Source organism: Opisthocomus hoazin, chromosome Z, assembly GCF_030867145.1.
Source record: "Opisthocomus hoazin isolate bOpiHoa1 chromosome Z, bOpiHoa1.hap1, whole genome shotgun sequence".
Lineage (NCBI taxonomy): Eukaryota > Metazoa > Chordata > Aves > Opisthocomiformes > Opisthocomidae > Opisthocomus > Opisthocomus hoazin.
In genome coordinates this window covers 90,558,069-90,576,960 of record NC_134454.1, presented here as the reverse complement: position 1 = coordinate 90,576,960, position 18,892 = coordinate 90,558,069, and the positions used below count along the sequence as shown (strand labels likewise).

At 49.1% G+C, this 18,892-nt stretch overlaps 1 protein-coding gene across 2 annotated transcripts in view; it reads right to left on the bottom strand.

The window, feature by feature from the left end:
• Positions 1-18,892, bottom strand: part of LOC104339069 (WD repeat-containing protein 7) — a 128,688-nt gene that overhangs the window by 27,297 nt on the left and 82,499 nt on the right. For both annotated transcript variants that reach the window (XM_075410819.1, XM_075410820.1), the window contains 4 exons: positions 13,718-13,904; positions 6,294-6,411; positions 5,351-5,500; positions 4,614-4,696 (listed from right to left, as the gene is read on the bottom strand). In XM_075410819.1, coding sequence (XP_075266934.1) covers positions 4,614-4,696; positions 5,351-5,500; positions 6,294-6,411; positions 13,718-13,904 — 538 coding nt within the window. The remainder of the gene's footprint in view (positions 1-4,613; positions 4,697-5,350; positions 5,501-6,293; positions 6,412-13,717; positions 13,905-18,892) is intronic.

Below are 18,892 nucleotides of genomic sequence, written 5' to 3'. Positions count from 1 at the left end.
TTTCTTTCGCTGCCAGCGTCTGCCTCGTCCATCTGCTTTTCACATTCCTGGTCAGTGGCGGCCATACAACTTATTTATTATTGAATAATTATAATAATAATAATAGTTTCTCATTTATTGTTAAGAAGACAAAAAGGAGCGCTCAGGAACCAACCCAGAAGCGGCTGGGAAATAGGGAGCAGGAGAGGCAGGAGCCGGTCACCAGCAAAAAGCAAAGAGCTAAGGGTGGGGGCAGGCGGGGGCCCGCAGGGTCTGACGCCCACCATGCCCGCTGCAGGGGGCACGGGCCCCAAGAGGACAGCGGGCCCATTTCTCAGCATTTCGTGCCAAACTGCCATCACCCGCACAGTTAAAGTGGTGCCTCAGGTGAACAGGGAGGGGGTTATTTTTAAGGCTATTTTCTATAACCAGCAAACTCAGGTTTTATATACAAACTAGTAAAAAACCGCAGGCTGCTTGATCATCACGGCTAGAATGGACTACAAGAACAGAAAGTTTCTATAAAAAATGTTTTATATGCCCATCAATTCTATCACAGTACTGAACGGGCACAGTCCACTTGTCTCCTCCAACAGATCTAGAAAGAGAACACCACACACTACTATATGTAAGCAAACAGCATTTCCCTCCTTACTGCATTTAAATGCCCATTTAGACAGAGTGCCGAGTCAGTGTTTTTCTTTGAAAAGAAGAATCCATCAGACTACATAACAACAGAGGGTCTGGGGGAAAAAGGCTTCAAGGAAACTGCAGCTTTTGAGTTTAATTTTCTAAAAAACATTACTCCTTAAGCAGACCTTCAGTCGTCAGCTCTCTAGCCTCATTCTTTACCTTTCAGTTAGCTTAGCACTGTTACAACCACACACAGATTTGAATGTTTTAATTCTTTGCATCCCTTTCTAAATCTCTATACCGCCAAGTCCAACAGAGAATGCTACGCCAGCACATATTCATATATATAAGGCTGTGCTGCCATTCAGCATGACCTGGATAGGCTGGAGAGCTGGGCAGAGAGGAACCTGATGAGGTTCAACAAAGGCAAATGCAGGGTCCTGCACCTGGGGAGGAACAACCCCAAGCACCAGTACAGGCTTGGGGTGGACCTGCTGGAGAGCACCTCTGCGGAGAGGGACCTGGGTGTGCTGGGGGACGACAGGGTGACCGCGAGCCAGCAGTGTGCCCTGGCTGCCAAGAAGACCAATGGCATCCTGGGGTGCATCAAGAAGAGTGTGGCCAGCAGGACGAGGGAGGTTCTTCTTCCCCTCTACACTGCCCTGGTGAGGCCTCATCTGGAGTACTGTGTCCAGTTCTGGGCTCCCCACTTCAAGAAAGATGAAGAGCTACTGGAGAGAGTCCAGCGGAGGGCTACGAGGATGGTGAGGGGACTGGAGCATCTCCCCTACGAGGAGAGGCTGAGGGAGCTGGGCTTGTTCAGCCTGAAGAAGAGAAGGCTGCCAGGAGACCTAATAAATGCTTATAAATATCTGCAGGGTGGGTGTCAGGAGGATGAGGCCAAGCTCTTTTCAGTGGTGCCCAGTGACAGGACAAGGGGCAATGGGCACAAACTGAGGCACAGGAAGTTCCGTCTGAACATGAGGAAGAACTTCTTCCCTCTGAGGGTGACGGAGCACTGGAACAGGCTGCCCAGGGAGGCTGTGGAGTCTGCTTCTCTGGAGACCCATCTGGACAAGGTCCTGTGCAGCCTGCTCTGGGTGACCCTGCTTCAGCAGGAGGGTTGGACTAGATGACCCACAGAGGTCCCTTTCAACCCCTACTATTCTGTGATTCTGTGATTCAGACTACCATACCAACGCATTTTTGCAAGCCCAGCTGGGGTGTCTGTATCCATCCTCAGTACCTTCATGCAGACCCTGCTCCGGGTGCCGCCCCGTTACCGCTCTGCGGAGAGACGTCTGTCGGCCAGCAGACTTCTTCCAGCTCTCGGAGGAACTCCGCTGGGACCAGCAGGATTGTGCTGCTGTTGCTGGTACCAGCTAACCCTCCCCACGAAAGGATGACCCTGCCCTCCTACCTTCTCCAAATGACAACTGGGTACCAAGCAAGAAGGATGGCCGGGCCTCCCGCTGTGACCACCCTCACCAGCCTCTCCCACACGTGCCTTCAGGCCCTCGGCAAGACCAACACTGTGGTTCAGTGAAGGCCCACCAACAGTTTTAAAGCCTGAATACAGCCATATAAACCACTTGTTATTCTGAATTTAACCTAGCTTCCCGTGCGAGACTGCACCGTTACACAGACTGCTCTGACTCCGTGGCCTGTACCAAGCACATGACCCGATCAGGCAGAGCCCACCAGGGACCCTTCACCTGTAACGCACCAGCGGCATCTGGGAAATGCTCAAGCCAAACAGAATTCTGCAGCCCTCAATATTATCCTTCACAACGTTAAAGAAATTCGGAAATATTTCATATTTGTTGCATTGTACTTCAATACTTGTTTTATTTTGATAAGAAACGGGTTTGCGCAGAGCACACCACAAGGTATTACGACCCTCTATAAAGAAGAACACTTCTGGGAAAAACAAATAGACACCATAATTGTATGCTGTAAGAACACGCTATCCAAACCCACCCACAGCGATGGAGTTACCCGAGAGGAATGATCACCAGGTACTTCAGCCCAGCGCCCCGCTCCTCCCAGCCCCGCGTCGAACGTTCTGCTGAAGGAGGAACGTCGCTTCCAAGAGACAGCAGAGGCACCAGCAAACATTTGCCGTTAAAGCCCCGAGTGGGTTCCTCCGTAACGCCCTCCGAGGAAGCAGGGCTTGCAGACCAAGCCCCGAGACACCCGAAGGATTCTGCCCCAACCGGGGCGCGCAGAAGGCAGCACAGCAGCGAGAGCGCTGCGATATTAAAAGAATTAACAGGACTCTGTCAAAGTGCTTCCACTTGGAAGCTCTCCAGAGATTCAACCATTTGCTAAAATCTCGTGAAAATTGCCACTGAGCTGAATGATCGCATCGGAGGGGTGCTGTATCATTTTTACAATGGCTATAACTATGTAGAATAGGAAATATTACTAGTAATTTAACAACATTTTAAGATAACGTATCACTATAAAAATACAGCAGGAATAGGGAGCTTTTTGCACTAATTCCCACTTACCCTTGCATTTACGTTTTAAGGTAAGCCTTTTAAAGCATCAGGAAGAAGGCAGGTTACCTCTGCCAGTATGCTACCTGTCAACAGGATAATCGGTCTCGTCTTGAAACTATTCAATATTTTAATAGCTTCTTAAATTAAAATTTAATAGTCCACAGATGATTATTATAACTTATTGACCAGTTTAATGGTATACCTGGGATACTTATCTTAGTCTAAAGATGCTGTAAATGTTCCCATTTTATAAATCAGATCTCACTGTGTCAAAGCTCCACCTCACCGGTGCAGCAGAACTGGCCCAAGACAAAGGCAGCTGATGCTGCTGAGCTCCCGCCGAGGGGCAGCGGGAGCCGGCGGCTGAACCGCCTCTCGTGCCTCTCGGCGTGCTCCCAGCTGCCAAGCCACCGACCACGCCAGCACCAGACAGCCACCACGCTTGTGTCTCCCTGTGGTTTTGTGCAAATCCACACTTGTTATCTCACCAAGCTGCCTGTTGCCACAGACGGAGAGCTTTAAACGCTGCCTACGACGTTTCCACGCGCTGCAGAGCGTGGGGCAGCTCTAAGCTAGCAGCAGGGCTCCCTACACTTGGTGAGGTTTAATTGCTGTGGCATCTCCTGCGCCCAGTGTAAGCACCCCAAAACAGTTTCTCAAACCACTGGGAGGACAGCCTCCTACCACGAGGCAGAGGGTGACGTTTGCTGCCTGTGACGACAATTCTGGAGCGCACCCTGCTCCCGTGGTGCCAGCCATGGAGCCAGTCACGGGGCAGAGAAAGCACGGCTCTACTCCAGGAAGGCACCTACTCCAGGAAGGTACTTTCTCTTGCTTATCATCTGCGTTTCTCCGACCCTTCCCGGGGGATGCACTGCTCCGCACCTCTGTGAAAGCTCAGAAGGACTTGGAAGTGCCTGCTCAGGAGACAATCTCCAATAACTACGCTCTACTGCCAGCTACTAGGTGGATTATAGCACTCAGCTATTACCATAAAGGAAGTAATATTTCTTCTCAAAATTCTCCAGTAGTAGAGGATGTTTTGGAGAACAAAACGAAGCCAGGCTTAGGCTTCCTGAGAATGAAAAGTTTACGTGCTCTTTGGCTGAACTGCTGGTGTGAGAGCATGCTTTGCTGAAGGACCACGCTGCTGACAACAGATCACGAAACGCAAGTAAAGAGCTCCTGCTTTGACAAGCCCTGGGTCCTCAGCACCCTGGGTCCACGAGATTACACAACATCTTCCTCTTTCTGGACTTTGAAAATATCCAGACTTAAAGGAGTTGTTCACGCTTTTCTTTGCTGATCCACATCTCTGTTGGATGCCCAGAGAACTAAGAGCCTAGGAGGGCTTGCAGGTGAGCTAAACACACTCTTCACATCTGTTGTTTTAAGGGGCGAGCATCGGGTAAAAGACTGTTCCACTGTTAAGTACGAAATATACCCTGCTGGTGACCTTACAATTCACTTCACAGTATTGCTGGAGGAAGAGCTCACCTGCAGATGGCTGGAAAGCATTCCTGAAGACCCTTTTTCTTAACTAAAGATCCTTCAAGGCAGTACATGATGATGTCCATCACCTGCGAAACAAAAGTTAGAATCATTTGATGCACCATATTTCATGTTTTGTAATAAAAGCTCTAACAGGCAAAACTAGAGAATTTCTGTGCTGACCGTATCTTTGACATCTAACTTTGAAATTAAAAACAAAGAAAAACTGTCTAGCACATGACAGAGTTTAAAACAGCAATGGTACTGGCAACTGGAACCATTCAGAGTACCCAAAAACTGCTATAAACCAACAAACTACTGGTAAACATAAGCTGGTGGAGCTCTGCAAGTAGTTCAGGTGTGAAAAAGGCCTCCGGGCATCAGTATCCAAGTTACAACTCTGTTACATCATCTGTACCATTCTTCAGCAATATTCCTCAGCACCAACAGACACAAGAGATGAAGCCATCGATGCGACCCCCCAGTGCATCCAAGCACCAGCGTGATGAGCACACCGTACTTCAGCAATTCCTCTGGCTTGGGGTTTTTTCCCCACCAATGCAATTGAAGGCAATTTAAGCTTTTAAAGTTCCAAAAACGAGCTAGGTGGTGTAAGGCAAACCCTCTTCGCAGACAAAAAGGTTTCTGATCCACGCAGAAAGAACTTCTACAGTTTGACTCCAGGCCAACACGCTATTCACTGCTGCATCAAACCCAAAGCAGACAGGGCAGCAGCGCCTTACCTCCACAAGCAGGTCCACGACGTCGGTAGGCATCTTCTCGATAAGTATCTCAATGACTCTCAAGATCTCTCCTTTAGCCCGGGCAAGAGTGGTGGTGTGAATGTTCTGCTGAGACTGCGTGTTCGCCGCGAGGGCAGTGTGCCTGTGCACCTACCAACGAGCAGGGTTACACACGGGGACGCAGACTCTCCAAACACCCTCCGTCTGCGCTTAGTCATACGCATACGTTACGTTAAGAGAGTCTGTACTGTGCAGAAGGCTTGGCTTCACTGTCAGACCTAGGGATTACTTCTCCCTCCCCCACTACTCAGCATCAGCAGAGCCAGTAACAGTTATCTGTGATTTACTTTTTGAACAAGGGCTTGCCTGCTTTAAGTAATTTCTAATCTCATAAAACTAAAGGTCGAGATAAGCAAATGCCTGGGTTTGATTACATAATTTCCAGGTACTCGTGTATCTTTAGGCATTAGATGGCTCCTTTCTAACGGGCTTTTCTTGGCCAGCCACTGAACGTGGCCCGTCCTATTGCGTTAGCTCAGCCGAAGCTCCAGGCTGTACCCGGGGTCGCTGAGACCGACCGTGCCCGGCTCACCCCACCCTCACCGCAGCGTCCCTTCCTCCTCCCCCTCCCAGCCGCCAGCCTACGTCTCCACTCCGCTTTAATTCGTACTTCATGGGGTCATGTCTGCCTGGCATAGAGAAGGCAGGATTTTACACGCTGCTGCTGGAAGCGTACACAGCCAGGACACACCACATTCAGACAGACCGACCTCATCAGACTCGGCTAAATATCGCTCCTGCCACTAACGAGGGGTGATCTGGATACCCGCAGGCATCTGGCTATCGCACTTGCTGGCTCCCGTTTTGGGGAGGAAGGGAGGGCCGCCTGATCCTCTCTGTCTGTCCGCAAGCGCCCGCGCTCCGGGCCGCCCGGCCCGCTCACCTCCTTGGCGATGGTGGTGATGAAGGCGGGTGGTCTGGCGGTGGCGATGAGGGAGAGCGCGTGCCGCGCCGAGCGGGCCGAGTCGGCGGCTGGGCTCAGGGGCAGCCCCATTGTGATGCTAAACGGGCACCAGACAAAGAGGGGAGAAAGAAAAGGAGCATTAGAAATATAGAGTGAAAAGATTAGAAACAGCTTATAATGTCAGTTCAAGGTCAACGGGAGCACTCCGACAGTTAGAATATAATGGACTCCCAACAATGAGCAGTGATTAGGAGTCAGGGTGTTCTGTCATCAAATACAAAATCGAATAATTAACCATGAAGATTGGAAACAGTATGTGCATCTGTCCAAAGTGTTAAAGAGGCCTTGTTAACAAATTATCTGTATGTGCTGAATACATATCACCCAACGGAGGACAAGGCAAACACAGAATGTCTTCCTACGAATTTATGGTTTATTCGTTTACAACATTTCAAAAGCAGGCTGAAAAATACCCTGTTCATGGTAATTCTCCTTAATTTGGCTAAGCTCTGGTTATAGGAGAGAAAAGCAAGAAGCTTCTTGAAGAACTAAACCCACCAAATCTATTCAGTTTGATTTTCTTTGCTGCGTGACTCAGTTGCAGCAGCATGACGAGATGACAGGCAGCCCCACACCTTCTGCTTTCTAATTACTGAAATTCTTTAAAAGCTCTTTAGAATTTCTAACACTGAGGTTCTAACTACAATTCTCTGAATAACAGTAAAGGATTAACCAGCATCTCAATTTTCCATACACAATTCTTATTTGCTATGACAAGATAAAAGCAAGAAACAATATGGTAGTCAGTACCCAATAACTACATTAAGCAAAAATAAAATCTAGTATTTAGTAATCAAGGGCATATGTACTTGATAAAGACGATGCACAGGCTAACTTCTATCTGAAAACTTCCTTTCTTAAAAGTGTACTATTTGAATGACCACTGCTGTGCACATCACAGCAGAGCCCAGCTTTGTTGGGCTGGTTGTCCATTCTCCAGCAACTCCAAAACCCTTCCTGTGCTCCCACCCACGGGCCCAGAGCCACAGGCCCCTCTCCGGGCTGACAGCTTCGTGCCTTCGGTCAGCCACCCAGCACACGCACAGATACCCGATCCGTGCCGGAACACCAGTGTGCAGAAGGCACCGGGACCACGAGGCTCACGGCCGAGGGAAGAGCAGCGCTGGGGCCAGGCAGCGTGGCAGCGCTGGCTCCGACACGCACGCAGCACGGCCGGCACGCAGGGCTCCCCGGGCCAGGACGCTTCGCCAAGGGGAAGTGGCAGCAGTACAGCGGGAAGAAACGGTGGGGAAAGCCCCAAACCAGCTCGAAAACATTTGAAACTTTTCCTGTGAACCTGTCACAGTGAACAGTCTGAGCAACCCTGCTGCTGTGACCACCCCTCCACCACGCAGCAGCACTTCAAGCCTTTTTAAATAAGAAAAAGACAAAACCAAAGAAAGATTGGTTCTTTTGGTCATTCCTGGTATTGGTCCACTGGTTGAGTACGCCGCAATTCCCCACGGATTTTGCCAAGTCATGAAAAATCATGTTTGGGAAGGCACTGAAACCCCCCCTCGGCTACCCCTTCTCTTGGCCACTTCAGAGCTCAGGTAACAGGTATCAGCCTGTAAACAACACCTACACGTTTATTTTCTTTCTGCAGAGGTGCAGCACTTTTCTGCACACGACGACGCGCAGCAATCGCTGTTCCCGAGGCTCGGAGAGGGAGCGGAGCCTCCCACGCCGCACAGGAGGATTGCTGCTCCCCAACACGTCGAAGGGAGCAGCACCAGCCGGCTGGCACGGAGGCATCGAGTTCTACAGCCAGTTCTGATTCTTAAAACAAGTGGAGGAGAACAAGCTACCAGGGCAGAGCTGTAGGTCACACCTAGGATTCTCAAAAGAAGTGGAAAAACACAAGCTACCAGGGCAGAGCTATAGGTCACACCTAGGATTCTTAAAACAAGTGGAAAGGAACAAGCTACCAGGGCAGAGCTGTAGGTCACACCTAGGAAAAAGGCAGATGGAAAAGGTTTTGATGGCGATGAAGGGAAAATGTAGCACCTGGATCTCTACGTTTCTTGACTTCCATAAAGCAATGCCAGATGAAAACTTCACGGGACCAAGAATGGGAATTCTCTGCATAAAAGGTAACGATCCTGACCGGTATCTCTCCACTAACTGGACTGTGAGCAGGCAGCTGAGCGCTGACGCAGCGGTCGCGCGGAGATCCAAGAGAGCCCTCACACATACCCCAGGGATCTGCTGAAGGGCGCAGAGCTGGGGCCATCTCGCCTTCCGGGGAAAGCCGCTGCTCTCCCAATGGACCTTCAGCCGCCCTTCCCTCCTCTGCTGGGAGACTGCGCTTTCATGCTCTGAGTTCAGAGGGAGGGGGAAAAAGGGAAGCTGGGTACATCCCATCTTACTTAACAGAACCCTTTGCATCAGTACAGCTCAGCAACGCTCCTGTTGGTACAGGCAGCCTTGGAGCGATGGCTGCATGAACGGGAGGAACCAAACTGCCCCTGCAGCACAAAGCCGGCGAGCGCGGTGCTGCTCCTCCTCCTCCTCGGGCTCGGCGAGAGGCCGCAGGTGCCGCCGGCCCACTGCCCTTGCTGGGACACAGCTGCCACGCATCCAGCCTGGGCTCCAGCCGCCCGGCACCAGAGCTCTCACCCAGAACTGACACAAACCCCGCTGTTTCCAGGGTTGCACCGTTTCTGTGCGCTAACTTGCCACGTCAGCTCTAGGACCGAGCACCCAGCTCACGTTTCTCCTTTCAAACCCTCACTTGCAGCAACTGCTCAGGCAATCTTCGAAAAATGTTGCACCGTACTTGGAAACTAGGGATGCCCCTACTATATATCCCACAGCCCCACAGAAGCCATAAGAATATAAAAGTATAGTACAGTTTTCCACTAAACACAACCCAAACTGAAGAGATTTAGCCCAATTATTTTAGTACCTACACACATACATAAAAACACATGGATTGATTAGATCGAAATTTGCTAATTCTGGTATATTGTATCTTCATCTATATCAAACTGTAACTTGTAACGCAAAGAGCAAAGATAACGGCCAGCACTGATCCCTATCGTCATCCACGCCAAGAAATCAAAGCCTAATAAATGCTAGAGAAATACTCTTAATCTTCACCACTGAGCAGTTTCATTCTGCATGGCAGGCTAGCGCAGGATAATCTTCGGGGACCAGGATGAACTGGGAGAGCGGAGGAGTTATAAATACCAGAGTTTTGGATAACAGCTCAGATATTCATTCAATTCAGAAGGGAAAAAAGAAAAACAGAGCTATTATTTTTTTTTGGTCAATAAATGTAAAGCGATTTTTTTTTCTTTTAAAGCAGAAGCCTGACATAAAAGCTCTTTCATACAACGTTCTTAACATCAGGGAGAGAAGCCAGGCAGCTGTGCGCTGTTATTGTGTACACGGTAAATCAGGCACAAAAAGGGGCAGCTCAGCAGGGCACCGGGAGGGTAAGATGCACACTTAACCCCCTGCACACGTTGCTGCTCTGTTTCTTTCCATCTTCGGCTGTCTGCAGTCGGTACTGTATCTGTCACGAAGGTAACAGGCCATTTTCAATCTAAATCTTGTTATGGATTAATAAGCAAACACTTTCTCGCTTATTATACAATTTATCATGATGAAAATTGCATTGGGCTCCTCAAGGCTACATGCTGATACATTCATTTATTCAGTGCTCTGTGGAGAGAGAGCCATACTAATCTTTATGACAGCTAAGGATGTAATGGCAAGATGAAAATGACTTTCTGAAGAACGGCGGTCGCTCGGCTTCTGTAAGTCTGCATTTACATACAGTGGGGCTCCGGAGAGCCTCTGCGCAGGCACGACATCCTGGCTTCTTTTGTCACACTACAAGAAATAACTGAAGTCCAGACAAATAACAATATTCATCCAGTGTGGACACATTTCTCCATTAACACCGCCCCAACACACGGCGGTCATTCACTCATTCTTTAAATCTTGAGGGAATTAAAACTGTTCTATAAAATGGGCAACATCTGCCGCAGTATGATGCGAAAGAAAGCCCGAAGCCTTAACACCTCCACAGATGGCACGAAGACAGCCCCGGTCAGTTCCTTATTGCTTCTGGCCTTTCAAGTGGGTGTGTTTATAAACAAACATTTGTAGATACATTTGTAAAGCGTGATTCATTCATAACAGACCAGTTTTCAGAAGTGTAAGATTTGAAACTGAATTCTAAGCTCAAATGCTACGGGCGTGTAAAAGTGCTCATGGCTTTAAATGTTATTGCTACAAGCAAAAGAAATTGATTAAAATAGCAAAGTAACTAAAAATATATTTAGGTATATAACTACATAGTTCAAACACCTGACTAATTCTAATTTTAAGGGTATTCTACAGTTTTGTATAGTGAGACAGAAAAGACCAGTGTTCACTACAATTTAGCAAACAATAGCCTCAGACCAAACCAGAAAACCCGTTAATTGCTTAAGGACTGGTTTTTAATACCTAAAATAATATTCTTACTGCAAGGCTGTTAACAAGCTGTGGGCTGAGCCAAGCCCCTGGCCCGCTGAGCAGCGTGCGTTAGGGGCAGACGAGCAGCCGCCTGGCCACCGCCGCTCTGCAGCCGTTCTCCAGCCCTGCAGACGCTGCCGCCTCCTCGCCCGCCCGCGTCGGGACCGAGCCAGACCGCTCGATGGACATCATCTTTGAGAGGTCCTGGAGGACAGGAGAGGTGCCCGAGGACTGGAGAAAGGCCAATGTCACTCCAGTCTTCAAAAAGGGCAAGAAGGAGGAAGAAGAGAAGGTTGCGAGGGGACCTAATAAATGCTTATAAATATCTGCAGGGTGGGTGTCAGGAGGATGGGGCCAAGCTCTTTTCAGTGGTGCCCAGCGACAGGACAAGGGGCAATGGGCACAAACTGAGGCACAGGAAGTTCCGTCTGAACCCGAGGAAGAACTTCTTCCCTCTGAGGGTGACGGAGCCCTGGCCCAGGCTGCCCAGGGAGGCTGTGGAGTCTCCTTCTCTGGAGATATTCCAGACCTGCCTGGACAAGGTCCTCTACAGCCTGCTCTGGGTGACCCTGCTTGGGCAGGGGGTTGGGCTGGGTGACCCACAGAGGTCCCTTCCAACCCCTACTATTCTGTGATTCTGTGATCAGCAACACCATCATGCAAAATGCCACCTGCTGAAAAACGAACCCCTGCGCTTTGGGCAAAGAAATGCAGGAAAATTAACACCTAAATAATCAATTCTGATGACCTCGGCGACTCCAGACGCTGCGGTGCGCACGGGCTGACCGTTCCGTTTCTGTTCTGCGCCGAAGCTGAGCCCGCCAGGACAGAGCCAAACCGCAGAACGGCGAACGCGCCAACAGCCGATGCGTTCAGGAACACAGAGTCGCTTAACAACAGCCACCATCGACGATTTCTATATTTCATGTGATGAAAATTATTATGGAATTTAAATATTTTTAGTAAGTCATTTTCCAAACGGATGCCTGCAGAACCTTAGTAGTACAGTCCTAATTGATACTGACAGCCAAATAAATAGGAAATCTCTACTTGCTGAGGGCAATCCTCCACCTGGAGCAGGAGCAACACGTTTCCTGTGTCCTAACCGGGGACTAATTCGTTCCTATAAAAGAGCACTGCACCTACACATGAAAATCTTGTCTCCGTGGCACCAATGTCTGCCCCTTTATATTATTCAATGTTTGCCATTAAAAGCAGGAAGCTTGAAATAGCCTTCAAAGCCAATTACAAAAAGAATAGCATCATTGTTTTATTTCATATAAACAGCCTACTGTGGTTGCTTTTTACAGTGACTTTTTTTTTTTCTTTAATAATACATAGAAATCAGAGCCTCTCCTTCTGCAAGTTCAACTGGTTTGCTTTTTTTAATAAAAACTACATAGCGAAAAAATTGTTCAGAGAGATTTAGAATAAGTTTCAGACGAGATGATCAATTTTACAACGAACAACAATAAAACCAAGCACTACACTGCAAAGGCTTTTCCTGTGCCAACAGCCCTGCTCTCATTAATCAGACGAACGGTGTGAGTACAGACTGTTCGCCTGAGAGTCGGGGCCCCGCCTGAGATCTGCTGCATTGAGGCCTCAGATCACAAAATCTGTGGCTACTCAACAAAAACGCTGCTCATGCCCTGCAAAGTTACACACATTGAATAACTCCCAAACGCTAATATCCAAGAATCCCATTATCTGCACACAAAATGCATTAAAAATCCGGCCAGACGCTACCTTTATTACACATGTCTTAATGACTTCATGCATTTAGCTGTAATTATTTGATGTGGCCATAATTATTTGATGACGTGATTGATAATACCTGGCACTATCAGGTGTAACAACTGCATGCATACTTGTGTATATATAACTGGGAGTCATACAGTTGTAGTAATTTTTCAGAAATGGAACCAATATGCACGTGGAGTTCCACGCACCAAAAAAACCCCCACAAAACCCCCCAAATTACATTTTTTCCGTGCATTTTGCGTCAAAGCGTCAGCCATCCTGCCTCCCCCAACCTCAATTACAAATACCTAATTGAAAGAAGATTTTCTTTCAAAGAGGTTAGAACAGAGGTACAAGACAGCATAGCATATAAATCGTGATTCAGGACACTTTAATAAGTTGTTCTCTGACCCTGGAGACAGGCTGTGGTCTATTGAGTTTATGATTTCTTCGCAGCCCTTAAACCTACAAGTTACCTTGCCGCTACGAATAGCGATGCTGTTGCTAAAATAACCGCCTCTGCGAAACAGCTCACACCCTGACGGGACGGCTTGTGAAACCATGGAACAAAAATCCACGTGTTCAGACACGCAGGTGGAAAATACCTTCTGAGAATACTATTTTCACAGTTAAGAAAGGGTAAAAAAATAGCGTGTTAAAGATGAGACAGACGTATTTTAGATATAAAAATGTTTGACTAGCTTCTGCTGTCAAAATCACAAGCAACGTGACCAGATCAACGCCGCATGGTCCCAGGCAATGCCCACCGAGCGCTCGGCGTCTCCCAGTGTTAGAGGGGGTGACTCCCTGTTCCAGGAGAAGCCGGCTCGGCAGTGCCACAGCACACGAGGGACCACACCTCTCCCACCACAGCTGAGCTGTCTCCTTCCTGAGACCGCCCACCGGAGCCGCCCGAGACGGCGCACCGAGCCAGACCACAGCAGACCCGAAATGCGCCATTAGGTGGGACTGGTTCGAGTGCCAGACCTGAAGCAGGGAGTTATCCCTTGTCCCACCTTCTCGCCAAGTACCACGGCCGTCAGGATTTGAAGGAGCTGCTGCAAAACCTAGAGCCACGGGTCGGAAACGACGCAAGGAAGCATTTGCCAGTGATTAAACGAGGCACCTACTTTGCAAGCTGTTTCTCGGCGTCCGCGCAGAGCTCCAGCAGGCCCATCAGCACGGCGGAGACGTCCATGTAGGGCTCCCAGACGGTGAAGCCGCGGCCGATGAGGTCGATGGCGGTTCGGCGGATGGTGCTGTGCGCGGGCAGCTTGGGGCTGGGCGGCTGCAGCAGCAGGAACGTCAGCGCCTTGCCTGCCGGGCAGAGCGGGAGAGAGCGCGACAGTGAGCAGGGAGCGGCAGAACCGGGTTTGCCTTGCTGTTTCCGGACGCTTGCTGCTGAGGAATGCACAGTATGGAAACCTGGGCCGAAGTCACCATACTCAGGCTCTATCTCACCCAGACAGAGCAGAAGCTTGCAACTGCAGGGCCTCTCCAAAGCCAGTGAGCACAGCAAGGCGTGGTTCTGCGGGTATCACAGAATCACAGAATGGTCGGGGTTGGAAGGGACCTCTGTGGGTCACCCAGCCCAACCCCCTGCCCAAGCAGGGTCACCCACAGCAGGCTGCACAGCACCGCGGCCAGGCGGGGCTGGAATATCTCCAGAGAAGGAGACTCCACAGCCTCCCTGGGCAGCCTGGGCCAGGGCTCCGTCACCCTCAGAAGGAAGAAATTCAGGTGATGCCCAGAGACTCCCTGGGCCATAGGTTTCTTACAGAACCCAGGACGGCGGCCCACAGCAGTCCTCCGACACGGACACCAACGCCACTTGGACAGGCAGGGGATGCCATGAGCTGTCTCGGACCAACGGTATCCACGCTCCCCGTCACCACGCACAGCTCCACAAGCAGCAGAACGCAGGGGGGCCGTTCTGCATGGGAAGCGTGCACCCCGTTAGCGACGCTGCAACCCTGCCGGTCGCTGCCTGGGAGAATTTCACGGCGTTCTCAGCAGCAGCGAGGGCAGCCTGACACCGGACAACCAGGCTACACGGCACAGTGATCCGAATCGAACAGGCCCATGCCTGAACACCGTCCAAAGAAGGGAGAACAAATCAAAACGGAAAGAATGATAAAAAAATTCCCTCTTCAGTCGACGCTTTCTGAGAAAATGGTGAAAATCTGTAGTGATATTAACATAGGTAATAAAAGGTCTTCAGAAAAAAAGGTCCACAAGGTCCTGTGCAGCCTGCTCTGGGTGACCCTGCTTGGGCAGGGGGCTGGACTGGGTGACCCACAGAGGTCCCTTCCAACCCTGACCATTCTGTGATTCTGTGATTTTGAAAGGATGTCCAAGAAAAAAAACAAGCTTAAAAGATCAAACTTGGGAAAATCAGTTAAAATAAACAATGCTGAGATGACACTCTAATCAGTATCTTGGCTACAGCTCGAAGCAGCTCATGTTAGATGTGCTTAACTGAGTGAGAAACAGCAAAAATAAGTCACCAAACCAACTGCTGTCGTTCCCCAACGTGCCATGCCCCTGCATTCAAACTGGAGATGCACTTAGCCCATTTTTTACAGGCCCACTGCCAGTCTGGTCTCACACACATCTTACACGAAGCACGTCCTAAACAGTTTTTAAAGTTGTCATTAGCGATGCAGTGCTCTCCGGTTTCTGGGCAGGGCAGCTGCAGCGCTGTGGTTTGTTTTGAGCCGTGCCATTTCCCTGTCCCAGCGATACCCAGCACTGGTGGATAAAGCAGGCAGCTCTCGGGAAAGGGCAGAGCACGCCCTGTACTGGGGGAGGCTCCAGACCTCCAGACTGAAGAGCTGCACTCTGCATTTTTAAAGAATAAGCACTGCTGGACACATCTCCACCTTTGAAGGACTCAGTATGTCAGTTAGAGGTGTAAGCGCAAACACTTATCTCCTGCAGGTGAAGGAACTGAATTTTGGGTCATTTCTGTCACATCTGAGTCCTGCCCATTCAGACATTTCTGGAGAAGAGAGCCTCTGCCATCAGCACTGTCCCCTCACGTCACCTCCTGCAAGCAAACAGAAGCTGGCAATGATCCCCCTCCCTGCTGAAAGCGTACGGGGGGTGGGAGAGCGAGAGAAACGATGTCTCGGACAACTCCAGCATACTGAATTCTGACCCAGGTGCTGCGCATTGAGGAAATGCGATTAATCATTTCATTTAATAGACTAGTTTTTCAATAATTAGATACACAAAAATGCAAAGGACGGCTACAACAAGCAATGCTCCCAGATAAAGATAATTCATCATTACCTCTACATAATTCTTTTTTACCTCTTAATAATGTTCATGTAGCTTGCTATTGTGATAAAGATAACCTATTGATTTCAACATGTTTTCATAGAATCATAGAAAGTTTTGGGTCAGAAGGGACCCCTAGAGCTCATCTAGTCCAACCCCCCCGCAGCGAGCAGGGACACCGCTAACGAGATCAGGTTGCTCAGAGCCCTGTCCAACCTGGTCTGGAATGTTTCCAGGGCTGGGGCCTCCACTACCTCTCTGGGCAACCTGTTCCAGTGTTTCACCACCCTCATTGTAAAGAATTTCTTCCTTCTATCCAGCCTAAACCTACCCTGTTTTAGTTAAAACCATTACCCCTCGTCCTGTCACTGCTGTCTCTACTAAAAAGATTGTCCCCATCTTTCCTGTCGGCTCCCTTTAAGCACTGAAAGGCTGCAGTCAGGTCTCCCCGCAGCCTTCTCTTCTCCAGGCTGAACAAGCCCAACTCTCTCAGCCTGTCCTCATAGGAGAGGTGCTCCAGCCCTCGGACCATTTTTGTAGCCCTCCTTTGGACCCGCTCCAACAGTTCCATGTCCTTCTTGTGCTGAGGGCTCCAGAGCTGAACGCAGGGCTCCAGGTGAGGTCTCTCTTTTTCTTCAGTTTTCGGAACTGTCCGGTATGAGTTGCTCGTTTTATTTTCTAAATAAACTGCCTGGCATTTTTAGCACTCAGAAAAGCCAATGACACACACGCTTTTCCAGTCCATTCACACTAACCCCTTACACAAGTGCAACAAAAAACCTGAAAGGTTCTTTCCAAAGTGTATAGCAAGCCACGAAGCTCTAACTTGTGTGAATTTTACATCCCAAATATAAGAACCTTCTTAAAAAGCGTGACTCCCCAGGCGTTACTAGAATGAAATACGCCTACCTTTCTCATAAGATCCTCCTAGCACTGCTCCTGCTCACACCTACCTGGTGAAAACGGAGCTAAGGCAAAAGATGAACGAAACAAAAGTCCTTCTGCTGCCCGTTTCTCAGCCCGGACATCTTTGTTTAAGCTTTGACTTGGCTTAAATGAACGAATTAATATTGACAAAAACATCAACTAAGCTAATGAGTTGTTAGTTAAGGCAATAAACACGTCACATGAGAGTCAGCGCAGTAAAGAGGTAATTAGCCCCGGAAAAGCTCTGCGGAGCGGGGCTGCCGAGAGCCTTCGCTCGTCACCTCCGAGTGGCCCAGCCGGAGCAGGACCGGGCGCAGCCGGGGCTCGCAGGCGCCCAGGGCAGGGCCCCCGCTCACGCCGGGCGCTGGCACGGCACCCTCCAGCGAACCCACCCGCCCGCGCTGCCCTCAGACCGGCAAGGGCCCCACCGCGTCGAGGGCTTTCGGCAGCAGCCCGGGCCAGCGTGGCGGTGCGACGGCAGGGACCCTGCCAACGCGGAGCCGGACTGCTCCGCCTGCCTGCGGAAGGGCTCGGCTACTCCATGCGTACCCAGACCCCTATAAGCAGGGGGGCTGTCCTTCTTGCTGGAAACCACCATCAGAGTCTTTGAAAAAAAATAATTAAAAATCTGCCCTAGCAAAGACTAAGTTTGGATGATTTACATGTACCTTCTGTTAGAAAAAGTCATTAAAAAACAAACCGAAAAAAGCTCCTTTTGTTAAAAATCAGGGTGCAACTTACCAGAAAGAACTACTTGAAGAGGCTTTGATCCTTCTGTCCTTCTCATTAATGAAAATGCGATATGAATACTAAAGCTTATCCGTTATTTTCAATGCACGTAGTCCCTTGCGTTTCCAAAAAGTCTTCCCTTGCTGAGTCTCAAGAGCTTCGACCATATTACATCAGTCAGCATCGTTATCCCCATTTTGCCGATAGATTTAAAAAAATTAAATAATTTGCTCAGGAAAATCAATAGCGCAGGCATGAACGAGACACTGATAACTCTGATTCCCACTCTTGTAATTTGCCACGAGATCAAGTTCCAACTAAATGATGGACTCCAAGAACATGATTTAACTTGCTTTGCATCTTGCTCCAATTTTATTAAAAAAAAAAGAAGAATCATAGCTCTATTTTTTTTCAGTCTGCCCTCTCTCCGTGTGTCTGTGGGCACAACATTTTTCTACAAGAAATTAAACCCAATTGTGACCCTTTCTGGAGGTTTTTTTCCTGATTTGACGTATATCTGTGTGAAATGTCCACAGAAAGACAGAAATATAAAAAATTTGGACAACTGGGTTAAAGTATCCCTGAATCCCTTCCTACTTCTAGCACAGTAAATTTTTATTATGCATCTTCTCTCATCTTTCAGACAGGTATAAAACCAGAGGATATTTTTAGGCCTAAATTAAAAATCAGCTAGTCATATTATTTGAAGAAGTTTTTCTAAAGAAGTAATGATGAAAAGATTTTTTTCTTCCCCCAATCACGATGTCAAATTTCCCAATTTTTACAGAATTCAATTTCAGCATTTTTCCTGGTCTTGAATATAATTCTGACGCTTCCATTTTTTCAGCTGAACTTGGGTTAGGAGAGGCTTCCCTTTTGCTGACGACCCCCTCCAGCCAGTTAAGCACCACTCTCACAACAGATGCAGTGCCTGCAACTTCTAAGGGCAATGCCAGGACTGCCAGGAGTCAGTAGTCAGGAGCTTCTCGGCAAAAGCAGGGTCTCACCGTACGCTCGGAAGCTGAGCAGCTACTGCAGATGACAGCAACGAGACTGCATTTTATTCAAAGTAAAAAAAAAACAATTTAGAAATGCATTTGAGTTGCTCCTGGATAAAAGGAGAAATAGAAAGAGGCTGAAAAATAATAAAAGAAATAACTGGTTGGTCCCGGCCAGCCCGAGGGACAGCGCCGAAGCCCGGCAGCGCTGCCCGGGCGGGAGCAGCAGGGACCTCGCAGCCGTTGTGTCCTGCCCAGCGGCCAGGGCAGCGGCCAGGCTTCTCCGGGCGGCTCGCTGGATCCCGGGGCCGGCCGGTCGCCCGGCGCTGCTTCACCCGCTGGGCAACGACTCGGAATTAATGCTGAATA